The sequence below is a fragment of the Catharus ustulatus genome, chromosome 1 (assembly GCF_009819885.2).
Source record: "Catharus ustulatus isolate bCatUst1 chromosome 1, bCatUst1.pri.v2, whole genome shotgun sequence".
Taxonomy (NCBI): domain Eukaryota; kingdom Metazoa; phylum Chordata; class Aves; order Passeriformes; family Turdidae; genus Catharus; species Catharus ustulatus.
This window is the reverse complement of record NC_046221.1, coordinates 18,493,507-18,510,835: the sequence shown is the minus strand read 5'-3', so window position 1 is coordinate 18,510,835 and position 17,329 is coordinate 18,493,507. Positions and strand designations below refer to the sequence as shown.

Genomic DNA, 17,329 nt, shown 5'->3' with positions numbered 1-17,329 from the left:
GAGCTGTCTACAAGTATGTTAGAAACAAGCATTAAAATTCTTGTCCCAAAAGCTTCATTCAAGTCTACTGCTCATTAGTCATGGCATGCACTAATACATAGCTCTTACAACAGCGTTGTGCAGAGAATCCTGAAAGGAGGAGGAAGTGTTAGAACTACTCATAATACCTGAAAGTCTTCAATATCAAAATCAGAAGTCAGTTTGGCCACATACCAAGAAATGGTGAGTATAATATCTCCCAAGAACATCTGCCACGCAGATGTCTCTTTGGAGACCTTCATAGGATATGGTATTTTACTTAGGTAAAATATCAGAACATCCAGAAATAAAAATCAAGGCAGGTAGTGATGACTAAAAACTTGCAGAAACAGTGGTAGAAAGGCAAGCAGAAAACACCCCACAAAGGACAATACTTGTGCATCAAATACTTCCAGAGTATCCTGGACCTGCAACTGAACATGTGGTATGTGGAGTCACCTCAACTCTGAATTCCTCAAGCCCACACCAAGATCTGCCATCATTAAAGGAAGAGCTAGAATATTTGCACAAAGTATGTGCATTACAACTCACAGACTAGAAGCTGCTCTTGAAAGGACATCAGTGCAAGTACTTAAGCCTGCCAGATATCAGATTTGATGTATGGAAGCCTAACAGCATAAGAAAGGGAAAATACTCATTGTCAGAATAACTGTTTCAAACTCAAAAGACTACTGTCCAACACAATGCAGCACTGCAGTGCTAACTTTGCTCATCGCCTTCTCCAACACAGCTCCATGGCAGAGTAACCCAGCTTGTCAGCCAGATCCAGCCTCCCACCCTCTGGCATTCAACTTGCCTTTTGTTGAGCTCAGTTGGTGCCTACCCAGGCAGTAGCCAGCAGCAAGACCAGCTCAGGCTGTGGTTTTCCCAGCCTTTTGCTTCCCAGCTAAGCTGAATAACATGATTTGCCACTTGACAAGTGAGAATAATCCTGCCTCCTTTACCCCTTTCTACCAATAACCCCTTCGATCAGAAAGCAAGCTGAATCAGCCTATGAACCCAGCAAAAATGAGAACAAAATAAAAGCCCAAAACACAGACTTTTTGCCAGATTAGTCTCTGGTCTTTTAGCAAGCTGAATTGATTTACTGGATCATCAGACAAATACTAGAGCCAGCACAAACTAAGCAGTAGGAACTCAGCCTCCTTTTGTTAAAGCCACAGACACAGCTGAGAAGGGCTTGATGAGAGGTATTTATCCCTGTACCTTAAGACACAGGTAGCACTGCTGTTCTGCTGCAATTCATGCTGCTGGAACACAGCCTAATAAAAAGCCTGCATGAGAAAATACAAGTAGGTCACTCAGGAGAGAAACCACTTGAATCTGAAGCATGTCTCTTATTGAAGCAGCAGAGGAGACGTCAGTCTCTAAACAAAGGCAAATTAAAATGGTATGTTGGACCAACAGTAGATGCTGAAGGTCTTTTTTAGCAAGCCAGTTAGATGTATCATGTAAAACACATGGCAGTGCACAGTGGCTGCACAAACATAGGCAATTTCAATTAGAGTTCTCATACTTTTTCACCCATGTAGATATTATACCTGCTTGCCCGAGGGACCTATAGAGTAGCACTGCTGTGAGAGTCTACAAGTGCCCCCAGCATGAGTGAAGTTAAAACCAGGATGCAAGACACCAAAGCCAGTAGTTTTTCCCCTTGTGATAGGAGCACACTCATTGCTCCTGCATCCCATCAGGCAGCTCTGACTGTTCCTTTTGCACTGACTGCAGTACTTGTAAGATCCCACCAGAAACTAAGTACTCAACTTCCTAAAAATATTTTCTCCTCTCTAAAAAACAGTTTGGCCAAAGGTACAATACTGAAAAGAGTGAAAAAAAATAGGATGAAGCCAACAACAACTGTTGCTGAAATTGAAGCAACATCTGAAAGAGGCACAAGTTATCCCCTCCAAGACTCCTACTAGGAACATATAGTCAGAGTCCCTAAAGACATATAGAAGCAAGTAAGCTAATATAACATTACCCATCTGGCCAATTGTTATTCAGAGTAAGCATAAATTGTCCCTCAGGGGAAAGATTTACTAGAGACAGCCCTAAACTGGAAGGGGACACAGCAATGGAGGTATAAGTGATGTACATTCAAAAAGAGAAGGAAAGACTCTAGGTATTGGAAAAAAGGTTGTAATTTCTGTGAAGATAATTTTCAACAACCTTATGTAATGCCAGGAAGGACTCTCATCAGAGGACTAAGTGAAAGAAATAGAATAACTTTCCCATTTCTTGACAAAGAGGCAGGGGAACATTTTGTTCAGGTTTCCTTATCACTTACTGCAAAACCTACAACATTAAAGACAGAATACTATGATGGACTAAGTCCAACACACTCATTTTTAGGTTCAGCTATAGACTAAAACTGGTGCCAGTGTCTCCCAACGGGACAAGCAGAAGCACTTCCAAGATACCAAAAGCGACCATGGATATGGACTATCTATATTCTAAAGGGATTTTTACAAAATCCCATATTAGAGACTATACTTTATTTCCTTCACATTTTAGCTGCCTAGCATTTGCTGCATGTGCTTGTAAAAACATTTCCCCTAAAAGACTGAAATTTAAACTAGCAAAATCAGAGTTGTCAGATTTTACTGCTTTTCTTAACATAGAAAGCACAAAATTAAGTGTTAAGAGATTTGGTACTCGTTGTTAGAGGACAACAAGCTCAAGAATAAAGAGGGTTATTAGGATAAGGTTGTTGGTAAAACCTATAGAAGCAGAAACTTCATGTAGCTTCATGCAACAGATTTTACTTTTTCATCTATAGCTCCTCCTCTGAAAGACCACCTTTACAACCTTTCAAGTTTCAAAATCACTACCCTCCACACAGGGAGGGAAACCAACAGAGTCCCAAAAAGGGTCTTGTTCACACCTGGCATAGACCATAGACCAAGGCTTAGCCTTACCTCTGCAACAAGCTCCAACTCTCAGTGTGCTCTCCTGCCCACTGTTCCCAGCAGTGCTTACATCCCATTCATTTCTGCTCCCCCCTGCCTGCCTTCACACAGCATTAGTTTTCAGCAGGCAAGCAGCTGACCTGGCTGACGAGAGACACACACACACTGCTGGCAGCTGAGCTCACCCATGGAAAGGACAGGTTTTAGGGAGGCCCACACTCACAATGAAGCCATGCTTTTATGTAACAGTTTGGCCAGAAATCAGAGAAAGACAACTGAAAGCCACATAAACCCCCAAACAAAACTCCCCTCTAGTCTGCAAAACACCCTTCCTCTTCCACATGTGCAGAGTGAATGCCAGCTTTCAATCTTTAGGAGTGAAGATATTACACTGCAGTATTACTGGTATCAGGTTAAGTTATTTCATACTTCCTGACCTTAAGTACACCTTGCGGGGGGCAGGCAGGGGGTGGCAGGGGAGCCAATAAATAATTTAAGTAATTCATTAGTAAATCACATGGAAAATTAACAAGATTAAGTGTCTTCAGTTTCATACTGTTAGAGCTAAGTGACAAGGAAAGTGTCACTTAGGTAGAAGATGTTTATACTAACACAGGATATATTTTATATTTACAATAGTCATACAACAATTCTGCAGTCATGGCCTGGATAACTGAAGATGACTAAGTGTTGTGGGGTTTTCCCTGGTGGTTAGCTTAACTTGGCTTTGAAGTAATCTTGCACAATTTTTTATTTCATTCCAATTTTTGGTGGCAATTATCATTCCAAAACTTTAGACATCCACAGCATGGGCACCTCTCTCTGATCAGTCACTCTGGATGCTTTAAGAGCAGATTTCAGCATCCACAACCTGTGCCAGCTTGACTGGCCCAAAAACAGAGCTGCAGGCTGGATTTGTTTGACTGCACTTCTATCACTGTTCCATTTACCATGCCTCTCCAAGGTGGCTGCAAAGCTGTCTGCTCACTGGGGGGGCTGTGAAACAAGTACCTTGTGCAACACTGAGCACTGCCAACTCCACCAGAAGCACCAGCAAGTCTCCTGAGTACTTTCCTTCATGCATTACTTATGCAAATACATGTAAATGCACAAGATCTCAAGGCTTTAGGAAATACTTCAGAAAGCAATAAGTTAATTAGGCAGGAAATTAGCTTATCTGTCCTGCAAGATACAGTAAAATTCAACTGTACCAATTCTTTGGACAGTCCATTAAAAAAAATGAGAAACTTGCAAGCTCCCCTCAGTTACGCAGCGGAAGTGCTGTGACTCACTGTTTATTTTATGTTCAAGGAGTCCAAAAGCTGAGTATTTTCACTCCTGATTTGTCTAGCCCCTTTTGTCCAGCCTACCTCAAGCTCTGAGACATTAGATAGATCTGAAAACTTAATCTCTCTTGGAAAAACATGCAGTTTTATTTAAGTAGTCCAGCACAAATTGTAGAGACACTGCTGTATGGCATAACTGCACCAACAACTATGCTCTAACAAAGTTTAGCATTCCTTGACTATACAAACTTTAACAGAGAGATCATTTCCATAAACTAAGTACCCTGTATGGTTATGGTCCACAGAATTGTATTTCAAGTATTTGACAAAGCAAGCACTCAAGAAGAGAGAAAAACACTACTACCTAGACAACTATTATCAGTCCATCTTGCACGGTATGGAAAAGCAGGGTGCATCAAAGGCATGGAGCAAGGCTCCAGATACACTCCATAGTACCCAGAAAGATGAGCCTTTGCATCCCTCAGCAGAGCTGCCTAGCATGGGAGGTTACATAGCAACTTCTGTGAAAAGCTTTTACTCAAGTAAGAGGAAAAACATAGCAAGCACAGATCTGACAAACCAATTCTGAGCTCAGACTTGCCAGCCAGTGAAGCAAAGGTAAGCAATAGAGAAAATGCAGCTCAAGGATCATGCTTTACTATCTTGGCTCTCAGTTGCTTCTCCCACCTACTTGAAGCCATAGTATTAAATTTCATTATCCATACAATCCATGCCACCTTGCACCACTGTTTGAGTCCATTTGCAATAGCAGGTGAAGAAAGTCAGGGAAACCTTTGCAGTAAAACTACTTGGCTTGTTGTATATAGCTATACAACTTCATCTTGAGAAGTCCACACAACCAAATCTATGTTCTTTTCTTTAATGAAGATCCTAGGTTTTTATTATTTAAATATGGTGCTTCCCATGTTAGAAATCAGTGTGCCACAAATGATCTCTTTTCAAAGCCTTTGACCAGCAAGTCAAGTATTCATAGAACATTTCAAACTCCCCTACCTTTTTCTTTTGAGTTATATATATTTCAAGACTATCAGCAAGACATGATCTAGGTTCCTTTCAGTTTTGCTTATCAAAAGGCCACTAATGGTCAGAATACAAGTCTGACTGAAAAACAAGAAATCCTGAAATCTGTTATGTGCTTATATGTGACACAGATCTCCCGGATGATGTCTCCAATACAAAAGAGGTCCATGGCAACCCAAATAAGAGAAAGCAGGTTACTTCAGGTGTTACTTCCCACCATCTGAATACAAGGATGCCTATGCCCTTGTATCCAGGTTCCTGCTGACATCTTGGCCAACCCAACTACATAAAGTAACACACACTAAAATACAATGGTTTAAATCAATTTTCCTTGTAAATAAAAAACCCACAGGATCTCTTAAGCATTGAATGCAGTTTTAAAGCAAATCTTAGCCTTGCTATTGAGATAATCATAAGCACATAGCAACAGCAACTTCAGTAACTGAATTACTGTGTGCCAGCTAAACATATTTCTATATCCCTCATCTGTTTTTCATTTCTGAACTTTTCAGCATTGTGCTGCCACAAGAGCAGTATACTATCCCGTGACAAAAATCAAAGAAGAATGTTTTCATGACCCTAGTAAGTCTTAGGGTACAGATAAAACAAGAATTTTTACATGTCAAACACTAAGGATGGCTTAGCAACTTCAACAATACACCCCCCAAACAACCAATCATTACACACATTCTCCTGTAAAACAGATAGAAGCATGGTTTTTCAGGGAAGAGTCTCTACCCTTTGAAGGGCATTTATAAAGGGGTGAAGAAGACTTCAGGCACATTGCTCCAGAGTAGTTAGCAAGCAGCAGCCCATTGCAAGAGTCATCACCCATGAGAACCCAATAAATCTTTCAGGTGACCAGCACATCATGCAGGAGTAAGCACTACTTTCAGGCCCTTCCAGAAACTTCTTAGGTGCTTAACCTTTTATTGTGAAGCAAGTCACGTTCAGCCAGGAACCTCAGCAAGTCATTCATACAACATGAAAAAATTGACTTAAATATGAAAGTCTGAGAGATTTCCTCAACAAGACAAGAATATTAAAAAGACCCTACAGAATGACATCTTCCAAGGAGAAACTTGCAATATACGTCTCTGAAAGATTCATCAAGTACAAAAGTATCTGAAGAGTAATTTGCTTGTAAAGTGAAGTACCAATATCAACACCAAGTAACTGTTGTAACACGGGAAAAAACCTTCACAGGTGGGAGAGACTGTGGAGAAGGAAGAGAAATTCACTGCACTCACACCAAGAAAAAGCATAGTGCACTAGCAGTAGTCAAGATACTCAATATTTCAATACTGTTTTGCTTTGATATATTGCAACAGAACAAGCAGGAGAGCAGCAAGGGGTGCAGGAGTCTGTGAGCTCACAGACATCTGAACCCTATTAACATCCCGAGCCAACATAGCCTGAAGGACATTGCTCACTCAAATGAAATAACCAGCCACAACTGCCTGCAGCTGTAGGTAGAAAGAGAAAGCAGCATTGTTGAATCAGCTGAAGCCCAAAATAACAGCTGGAAAAGCTGCTATATCAGGAACAGAACAGGGAAGAGGTTCCAAAATCAGCAGTTGCAATGCTTTTTGCTTGCAAGCAGGTACACAGGTCTGTTAATAAGCACTGAGGTTTTGGTTCCATAAATGACTTTTACCACTTGTCTTCCATAAACCTGAGAAATATCCAGGAAGCTTTTCTTGTTTGGTCCCCTGTGTCATCAAGGAGAAGGCTGGTTAACATACCACACAGTGCAAAGTGAATCATGAGGCAGACTGAAATCACATTTCTGCTTAAGACCTACAAGAATTATTAAACAAAAAAAAAATTCAATTCGTGTCTGCTACTGAGGGCAGGGGGAACATACAGTGAGAGCAGCAGGGACACTCTGATTTGCATCAACCCCAAGGCACTGCACAGGAAGCTGGTGTCAAGCACCTGACACTGCATTTCAATTTCAGTGAGTCATTTTAAGCCCTTTACCTGCAAGCTCGAAGTGATTAAGGAGGTTTTGAATGGGCTTCCCAGTAAAGTCAGTTTGTCTGAGACTGTAGTCATACCCAGAGAGAAAACCTACTCTTTTGAATAGCCAGCTGAGATAGCACATGGTGGTAAGTCCTTCCTCTTCCAGAAGCAAAAATAGATATCCCATTCCTCAACTCAACTGTTTGCTCAATTTTTGGTATTTTGCAACCTGGTCTCCCAAAACTAGCTCTGTATTCAGCTCTAAATACAAAAAGTCAAAGACCAAAGCAGGAAGCTCAGAGATTAGCAACCTTGCTTTTGTTATGTCAATCTTCCAATTTTTGCTCAGCTCCAGGAAACCATAATACATGAGATTTGCACATTGTAAAGGGCCCCAACAACCACAAACTTTAACAACTATTTCTCTCCTGGCTCCTCTAGAAAGTTTTGTTACAATCACCCAGAATCCAACCCAGGAAGGTCAGACCACACCATAACACCAATAAACACTAACTACAGAAAACTTACATTTCTGAAGAGAGAAAAAGAAAAGCACATTGAACAAATAACAAGTACAGCCAGCAACACCGACACCATAACTGGTTGTATCAAAATGCTTTTGGTAACCACATGACCTACCAAGGGTCTACCAAACACTGGGCAACGTGATTGAGGCTTGGAACCACAAACTAATCAGATATTTCTCAATTTTTGTTCAGTATAGTAAAACTATACTTCAGTATAGCCACTGAATAATAGTATAGTAAAACTAAAGCCACTTTCTTTCACCTGGTCTTAGGCTAACCAAGTTGGAATATTTTCCTCTCCCCCCCAAAAAAAGTCAGTGAATGCTACAGCAGCATACTTGATAGGTTGCAAGAGACTATTTAAAGGTAGGATTCTCAAGAATTGTTATTGTTTAGAAGTTCTTCCAGATGTTGGCAGCCACCTCTAAAAGCAACAGCAAAAACTCCAGCCCCTAGTGATGCCCTAGGAAACCATTATAACATTTCTGAAGACATTTAGTGTCTGGATATATAAGTTATGAAGTTAGAGGGTTTTTCCATGTTCTAAAACCAAGACTGTAGAAAAGACCAGAAACCAATGGGTGCCATATAGACAGTTCTTTTTCAAAATGCGCTATTATTTCAAGAGACTAAGATAGTTGAGAAAGCTCTACTCATCAAAAGTGCAGAATCCAGTGAGAGTTCTCTTTACTCATGTGGCTTTTTCCACTGCGGACAATAGTTTAACTTGAGGTTACTGAAACTGAGCTATAAATAGGACATCAGTGGTCAGTCAAAGAGCCCACTCCAGTCCCTCCAGCTGTCCTTAAGCTACTACAAGTACACATACATCAGACTCTTCCCGTTATGCTTCCTGCAATTCCCCTTTTAAGCTGGGACTGTCACTTACAAATATGGTCTTTTGAGGAATGCAAATCCTACATTTCTTGCCATAGGATCAGACCAATACCAGAGAGAACAGAAACCAGTCCAGCAGCCCCACCTTTAGTAGACTTTAGTATTATGGAGGTTGTAGTTTGCCTAACCTTACGCTAGCTTAAATTGGTACCTCCTTACAAGGAATTTATTTTCCTCTGTCTCTTCTGTTCTTGCATCAACATTCTTTATGCTGGCACAGCTGTTTGCATAGCTGGACCATGAACTTCAATGAATTATGGTCCATCTAAAAAAACTCCTCAAAATGTATTATTTTGGCTGGATTATTACTTTGGAGCTGAGTAATAACTAATAAGGAAAACAGATATGGTTGAACTTGTTAACCAGGAAGACTAACGGCAGAGATTGATAAAATGCAAACACGGGTATAGACTAGTTGTGAGACAGCATATGACTAAGACATCAGGAGGGACATGAGGAAAAGTGAAAGACTAAACCAGTTAGCTCCAGCAGCTGAAAGGTGGTTCTGTAAGCCTCAATCTCACCAAGGAGCTCCACAGGATTTCTAATAATGGCACATAAAGGAAGGTAGTTTTTTCAGTTTTGTCTTTACCATCTAAAAGGATCATGCACACATTCACAGCTGTGTTAAGAATATTAGGATTGTCTTGGGAACTTACAATGCACAAATAAGAGCTGGATTAGACTACCTTGCCCCAGTGCACAAGGTAGCTGTCCACCAAGCCTGATGAAAATCAAGTACTAAAATGTGTACGGCCATTAAGTACTTCTACTACAACTATTCAACCCCATCCTTTGAAGACAAAGCTAATGCTTTCTTTCCAGTTTGAGATCCATCACTACAGCATTCAGCTACTTCAAACAATTTTCACAACACCCTTATCAAGCAATCTCTCAACACAAAACTAATTACTATAAAACAGCCCAGGCTCAACAGGAAGATCGTAAGACAGATGATCATGTAGCAAACCACATGCAAGAAGTTACCATCTTGACAATTCAAAGCTAACCCATTTCACCATGTACCAGGATGCAGACTATGAAAACTAACAAGGTTTGTCATTACCATCCATAGCAAGGCAGCAATTTCTTAGACTGCCTTCAACTATTTTGCTAAGTGCAAACACATGGGTTCCAATAGTGAAAACGAGGACAAGAAATCAGAACTTGTGTTAGATATTGTGTAATAAGTACCAAGTAAAAGAAATGGAAACACATGGAAATATGCCTTGGAAGTAAGTATAAAATAATGAACTCAGACTGGAGTATGGAGATGAACACATACTACTTTAAAACTTCACAGTTAACCAAGATGACTAACCTCTCAACAAGTCAAAATATCCATAAGACAAAATGACTACAACTCCCAAGTGCTTAGTTTTGGCAAGATAACACTGAAGAGATGTAAATAATGGGTAGTTTCACTTTACTCTGAAGTTGTCATGAGGTTGCACAATGTACAGCTAGTGTATGGATCCCCACAGCACAAGACAAGGTGTTTTCAAGGAAGAACAGAAAACAGGACTGTAGAGTCGGAACTGAATAATGGGGTGAGTCAGTTATTGTACACAAAGTTTGCCACCCTGAAACTACAGGAGGAAAATAAACATCTACTGGCCCTGGCAATGGGCATAATACAAGTATCTGCTTTAATGAGTAGGGAATTCAAAAATAATACCCTGGAGACGCTTAAGGCATCTGGTACAGGATACTCAAATAAGACAACTAAGTTGAGCCAACAAAACAAAGTCATGTTGCCTATTTGCTTCATAGAACATTGTCCAGCCCTCTCTGCTGGGGCTAATGAAATTCAGTTTCAAAATCCCACAGGAAAAAAAAAAAATTACCCTAGCCTTCACAGCACCTTATCTTGTAATTTGGAAGAAACTACAGAAAATAGTTTTGAAACTGTTGTCAGAGCTCTTTAATAGCTCTTCCACTCTCATCCCTAACAGAAACTATTGTATGTATCCCTTTCAATAGTTTACAGAAGGACATGAAATATTACTCCCATTTGTATTTCATGGAGGCATGTTTACTACCCTTAACCTAACCATAATATTTACAATTTATTTTTACTAGTCCAATCACTCAGTTGCAAAAGCAGTATCAAATTAATTTCTGTAGTACACAGAGCCTGACACCCAAAAAAAACCAGCTTTTCAATAAACAGCTCTTCCTGTTCTGCTTCCTTCTATATGCAAACATCTGGGCTGAGTGCCCAATTGACTATTCAAAAATAGTTTTAATTGCTTTATTATCTGCTCTGATGTAATCAATGCTTTTTAATACATTGTTTCTTCCGGCTTCTTAGAAAGAGCTTTCTCCCATAGTCTAACACCACCTCCATTAAACAATTCAAAAGATGGTTTGTTTTTTTCCAAGTTCACTGTTGAAAATCTCGAGTAATACCTTTAGTTTTATTTTGCCTTGGTTTTGAAAAACCACTTATAGCAGCTGCAGCAGTGATGCTCTGCATTAAATACAAATAGTAAGAACCCACCTGACAAATGATGAGTAGCCCTCCCCACCCCAAAATACCTGTTGTGCTGACAGCCAGTGCCATGAGTCAACATTATGGCTCCATATCCTCAGGGTGCCACCAGCCACATCATTTAAGACTATATTAAAAATATGGACACAGAACTTATCAAATCCTGTAACTTTTGAAGGCATACCACTAGTACTAAGTGCTGAGGGCTTGTTTATGTCAACCAATCTCACCCTTTCTCTAATGAAAACTAGTGACAAGCATGGAGTTTGTATTCCAGAGGGCATCACCTAATTTTCAATTATTCATGTTTTATCTTCCTACAGAACTCAACATTGCTTTTTCAGTGTCATTTTCCTACATGTACAATGCGTCAGGACAGAAAATTCTGAGGAGAGATGCTAGGCAAGTGAAGATTAAGAAAAGTGATTTATGCCAAAACCAAGAGGTTCTACTTCACTTGACAAGTTCTCCAGTGGCATGTTAAAACACAAGGATAGGTATGAGCTACTTCTGTACTTGTCTGGATAAAAGTTTGTAACAGGAAAGACCACTGTACTAGCTATGAAAATTCCCAAACTGAAAACTTACTAGAACAGACATTTTATAGCTTTCTGCAGATACAGAAGCATTCTTAATGTGATCAAATACATCTTACTGCATGAGAGGGGGAGAAAGATGCATTTACTTGTCATGCTTCCCCCCCCTCTCCCTCCCAGTTTCTAACTCAAAGGTGAAGGAATCCAAGAGGTACACTGATAGACATGAATCCCAAAGCTCTTTTCATTATTCTGTCCTGGTGTTGCTCCACTTCCATTCAAAATATCAAGCAAGAACACAAGGAAGAGTGCAACACTAGCATCAAGCTCACATTGAACAGTTGAAGAAGGTCATGGAGTTCACTGTGTGTTGAACTCTTTAGCCACAGAAAGTACACTCCTGATGGACTCCACAAACTGCTAGGGGGAAAGTAATTTTATCCATGTATTCTTGTTTCTCCACTTGCTTATTAGGCAGCAAGTGCTGTTGAGAAATCAGGCACTGTTAAATTTTTGGATCAGCTTGTAATCATCCAAGAAACAGATGGTGATTACAGATTCCAGGGGCTGGGGTGGGGGGGGGCTGGGTTTAGGGGTTTTTTTTTCTGCCTTTTTTTTTTAACTTGTACACTACGCTCAATAACTTCATTAGACATTCATGCTCTTCTCCTAAATACATTTAATGTAATGGTTCACACAGTAGGCAAGCTCTCCAGCAGTCTGTTCTTTATCTCAAAATTAGTTACAAAACACCCTACTTGTATTAGTTTTCTGCTGGCTTTCAGGGTGTTGTTTTGAAGGACCTAAGCCTACAAATTCCAAGCTTTCCTAACAAGCTCCTAACAGAAGCAGGCAACCAATTCTAGTGAGAGCACACTCATCATCGTTGTGCCTGCAGAAAACACAGAATCTGTGGATTTCATTTCTAGGCCCAGAAAACAAGTTACATGCCACCTTCCATCCCTCTACTCCTTCCCACCGTTATTGGAAATCCAGTAATGGTGACAATATAGAAGTAAGAATGCTATTTACCACACCAGTTGTAAATTAAATACAATTATGGTGCTAGTTCAAAAATATAGCTTTAAGTCATACTAACCAGTGAGTTTAAATATTTCAGTAGCACAGCCAGATTATCTTTGACACAGGGTGAAGGACTGAGATAAAATCAACTGTTAATGATGCAGATGCCTGCAAGATCCAAGCACTGACAATTAGTCTTTGCTGCTACAAGTCATCAGTATTATAATCAGCTCTACAAAATGGGACACAGTTGCTTTCCCTTTCACTTAGCAGCAAGCTTCATTCTACAGCATATGTCAGAGCACTGAGAAATGAATTTACAGCTCCAAATGTGAACACATTTTTCCTTGCTTCGTAAGACATTTGGGTAACATTCGCATGTTTTCCTCTCGCATGCCCTTTGAAGTTATTACTGAACTTGACTGTACTACCAAGCAGGGTTCTGAATTAGGTATCTCGCTACTTCTACCTAAACAGTAACAGTTGCTTACAGTTTCTTGAATGGGTGGGTAATTGATAAGAACCCAGGGTAACAGACATGCCTCTGCAAATCTCCCCCCCACTTCCCCCCCGCCTCGACCCCATAAAGAATTCACACTTCTGCTGTCAGCCCTCAACTTTGTGGCACCAATGTTTAGGTTTTCCCATTAGAGTCATGTTTCCTCCTAGGACAGCAGTTAAAACAGCTTACTGGGTTTTTTTTCCCTTAACTTCTTCAGATACAATTCCAAACTCTGAAAATCCTCCAAAATGCAACAATCAAGTATAGTCCTAGAATTAAAAAGCTAATAAACCTGCAGAAAAATAATTTTTTCCCTTTATCTTCACCAAGTGTTTCCTTCCAAAACATGCAGCAATGTAGGAACTGCTTCTCAGCTCAGTTTTAATATATATACTTATTCCCCAAGACAGTTAATGAGACTTAGAGACTTCTATTGTCTCATCAATTGATAGGCACTACAGGCAGTCCTCAATATAAATTTTCAGATGATTACTGTGTTCTAAGTTTAATTACTACCATCATGAACTATGATCTGTGCTCAGTTCCTATTTTAGCCTTTGCTTATGGATTTCTGTTTATTCTGCCGAGAAACCTAAGGATTCTCAATTCCTGTTCTTAATTAATCCACACACGTTGTTTGCATTTCTCCCATGAGAAACTCCTATTTATGATAACAGAGTTAAACCATGCTGCACACTTATTTTCATTTTCTGGACAGTGCCACATGAAGCATTTACAAAATGACAGGAAAAGCATCTAACAGAGGAGCCTGCAATGCTTCAATGCTGCATTCTTGGCCAAGAAGAGATGTTTAATTTGGACGCATCAAATTAACTTTTTTTCCATGCTCTCTCATTCAGCGGGATTTCACTTTCACAGGGCTTCCAAGCATTACTCATGACTACATTTTGCAGTGGGGTAAGGAAATGGAATGCCATCTGCAGAGCATAACAGATATCACACCTACAACCACCACCTTTATGTGAACGTGAAGCCTCTTTTCTCTGAGCCTGTTGTGTTGCTGGCATTGCTTTTTGAGCCTCTCTAAGGAAAGGATTTCAGTTCACAATTTTGTATCTTCTGTGCATGAACTAACACACTTTATGACATTTTCTACTGGTAACAACTACGCACACTACAGCACATGACTGCAAGATGGTGAGGATCACATACAGTGCTGCATTTGCCACTATTTGCTTGGTTATTACTTGCAGTGAAGAGGTCTTTCCTCTAAACGTAGTGGCATTTCCAGTGTGAACTCACATAGCAATGAGCTGTTGCAACAGGAAGATCCCTGCTTTCATCAGTGATCTTCTCCCTCTCTCCTCCGGGAGACAGTGAACAGCTAGCACACGCTGCCATTCAGTACAAGTCTCTCACCCTGCAATTACCAGCTTGCTTTCATTAAAGAGGCTTGTTTGGGAATTTTCTATAACACTAGCCACTAAAAAAAGGAGTTCTTCTGCATTTCTTCCCAGTTCAGGCAAACAGAACATCATGCATTCCCACAACTAAAGATATTTTTACTTTGTAGATAAATAACTACTGTCTCATCAGTTCATGAGATAGGATGTCACTGCTCATAACTGAGCGACAGAAAACTTGAAATCCTTTGTCACCATTTCCTACCGACTCACAGTGCTACCTTAAGCAGATTATTCAACTTCACTGAAGCTTCTCCTCTGTCTAATAAATACAGCCAAAGCATTTCCTCATGATCCTCACTTCAGGCACTGTACTGTTTAACACAGCTCTAACAGGGTTCAGTCTCGATGCACGACTCCAGGCTTTGGGCAAAAACTACTGAAACGTCCACAGAGGAAAAAACCTCATGGAATATTGATGTGTAGGAAACAAAAGGAATAGCGAGCAAATACTACATGCTGCTCTGCCGGTTTCATGGGGCTGTTTCAAAATTTGTAGTCTAATCTCGAATCGCACACTGACATTCTTACAGGCTCGTTACTCGGCAGCAGACGTGACCCATGCAAACCCGACACAGGCATACAGGCTTTGCTCCGCCAACACAAGGGATTACGTTTTTTGCTCGACTATCCGGATACCCGATTTTTTGGCGATCTTTGGGCTCTACGCTTTTAACCTGCCACGGTGGCTATTTAAAGATGCAAAGCTGCGACCTGAACCTCATAATGCCCAAACCATGTGACATCTTTACCAGGCTCCTGATTTTAACGCAGACCACCACCCGGCCGGGGGTTCTCCCGAGCCGCCCGTCCCCGCAGGGTGATGGAGCACTTCGCAAATGGTGCAGTTCTGCCGCCTTACCACACCGAGCCCTTCCTCTTCCCCTCCCCCGCGCACGCCGGCAGCGGACACTTGCCGAAGCGAACTGCACGGACACGGGACGAACTTGGCCAGTTCCCACTGATAACCGGGATTTTTCCCAACCGCAGCACATCCATGCGACGCCCGCGCGCGGCCAGCGGCAGGAGCGGAGCCGCTCGGGCTCCGTTCGCAGCACCGTCCCCTCCCGGGCACCTCCTGGCCGCTGCCGGCGCAGCGGAACCGCGGGGCGAAAGGGGGGACACGGCTACCGCGGGTACCCGCGCATCACCCGCGCCCGGGCAGGGCACTGCGGCCGCTCGCGCCGCGCTCCCACGCTCGGTAACGCGCTCCCGGCCCCGCCGGGCGAGGGGCGCAGCCGGCGGGGGCGGCAGGCGGCGGGGGCTGCCCCGGTCCCGCCCGTGCCCCCGCCGCCCCCGGGTGCGATGCCCCGGCGAGGCGGGCGGGCTGCTCCGGGTCGAACGGCGGCGCTTACCGAGTGGTTGACCCCCCACATGAGGACGCTGAGCAGCGGGTCGCTAGCCCGGAACAACTTCACTTTTTGCGCCACGAAGTGCTTTTTCTTGGTCTTGGTTTTACTCGCCATGACGGGCACGATGCTGCTGGGGGCCGCCATGGCGCTGCCGGCGGCAGAGGTGGAAGGGGCTGGTGTGGGGTAGAGCGGCGGGCGGGCAGGAGCGAAGGGCCGGGACGGTCAGCGCCGCAGCCCCGCGGGCAAGCGGGCGGCGGGCGGGCAGCCGCGGGACGCCGGGCGCATCCCGGCCTGGCGGCTGAAATGGCCCCGCTCGGCGCGGCGGCCCCGCCCCGCCCCCCCCGCGGGGAGCGGCCGCCGCCCGCCCGCCACGCACCGCGCGTCCGCCCCGCCCCCGCGGGAACCGCGGAGCGCCGGCTCTGCCGCCCCACTGCGCATGCTCCCCGCGCGCGGCGCCTGCGCGGCCCTGGGCAGCGGGGCCGCCCGCGCCTCCCTCCCCTCAGGGACCGGGGCCTGCGGGGCCGGCTGCTGCCTCGCGCCGCCCGGGGGGAAAGGTGGTGCTCGTCCCTGCCGCCCGGCCCTCACACCCCCAGCTCCAGTCCTTTGGGAAACCTACCGTGCTGTCGCCCTGCTCTTTAGCTAGCTAGTTGCTCACACTGTAACTTTGTACAGTTTGTGATAGTTACTCCCAGTTCCCTCTCTGTAAAAGGATCTGTAGGAATGAGAGGGATATCTGGCAGCTGCTGCTGCCCCAGCGGGGCTCCCTGAGAAGAGCGGTTCCTTACAGCCGGCGTGCTGCATATACAGAAAGCTCGGTCCCCTGCACCTCTATGACCTCACTGTGCTGTTGCACCACAGCAGAATGTTTCTTGATTGCCTCCATGGCCACAGAGGATGTGGTCAGTGACAGGCGACATCCTGCAAAGACACATCTGACCGGCTCAGAAACATCAAACACCACGTATGCTTTGCTCTGCTGTATGATGAGGAACTCAATGACATCTGCTGTCACTGTTAGGGTCAGTACCCACAGGTAACACAGCATGTATCTCCTGTGCCTTATACAATAAATCATACATCAGCTTCTGAATAATACAGACTGACCTGCCTGCTGTAGATTTTGCTTTGTTCATCAGCTTGCTTCAGCAAGGTGGCCAGATCCTTAGGGAGAAGCAAGAGCAGGGCAGCTCCATGAGGTGGACAAACACAAGTGAGGGTCATCCCTCTGGAACCAGTGTCCTCAGTGACAAGGCAGGGGCCCACACTCAGTGAGCAGGGTGCTGGAAAAAGCACACATCACATCAGCAGTCCCAGAGCAGCTGAGGTGATGAACC

At 43.3% G+C, this 17,329-nt stretch overlaps 1 protein-coding gene across 1 annotated transcript in view; it reads right to left on the bottom strand.

The window, feature by feature from the left end:
• The window catches only part of PIP4K2A (phosphatidylinositol-5-phosphate 4-kinase type 2 alpha), a 110,019-nt gene extending 93,764 nt beyond the window's left edge, over window positions 1–16,255 (bottom strand). Inside the window, exon 1 of the mRNA XM_033066014.1 lies at window positions 15,999–16,255. Within this exon, the coding sequence (XP_032921905.1) occupies window positions 15,999–16,139 (141 nt within the window). The 5' untranslated portion in view covers window positions 16,140–16,255. The remainder of the gene's footprint in view (window positions 1–15,998) is intronic.
• Between the last annotated feature and the right edge of the window lie 1,074 nt (window positions 16,256–17,329).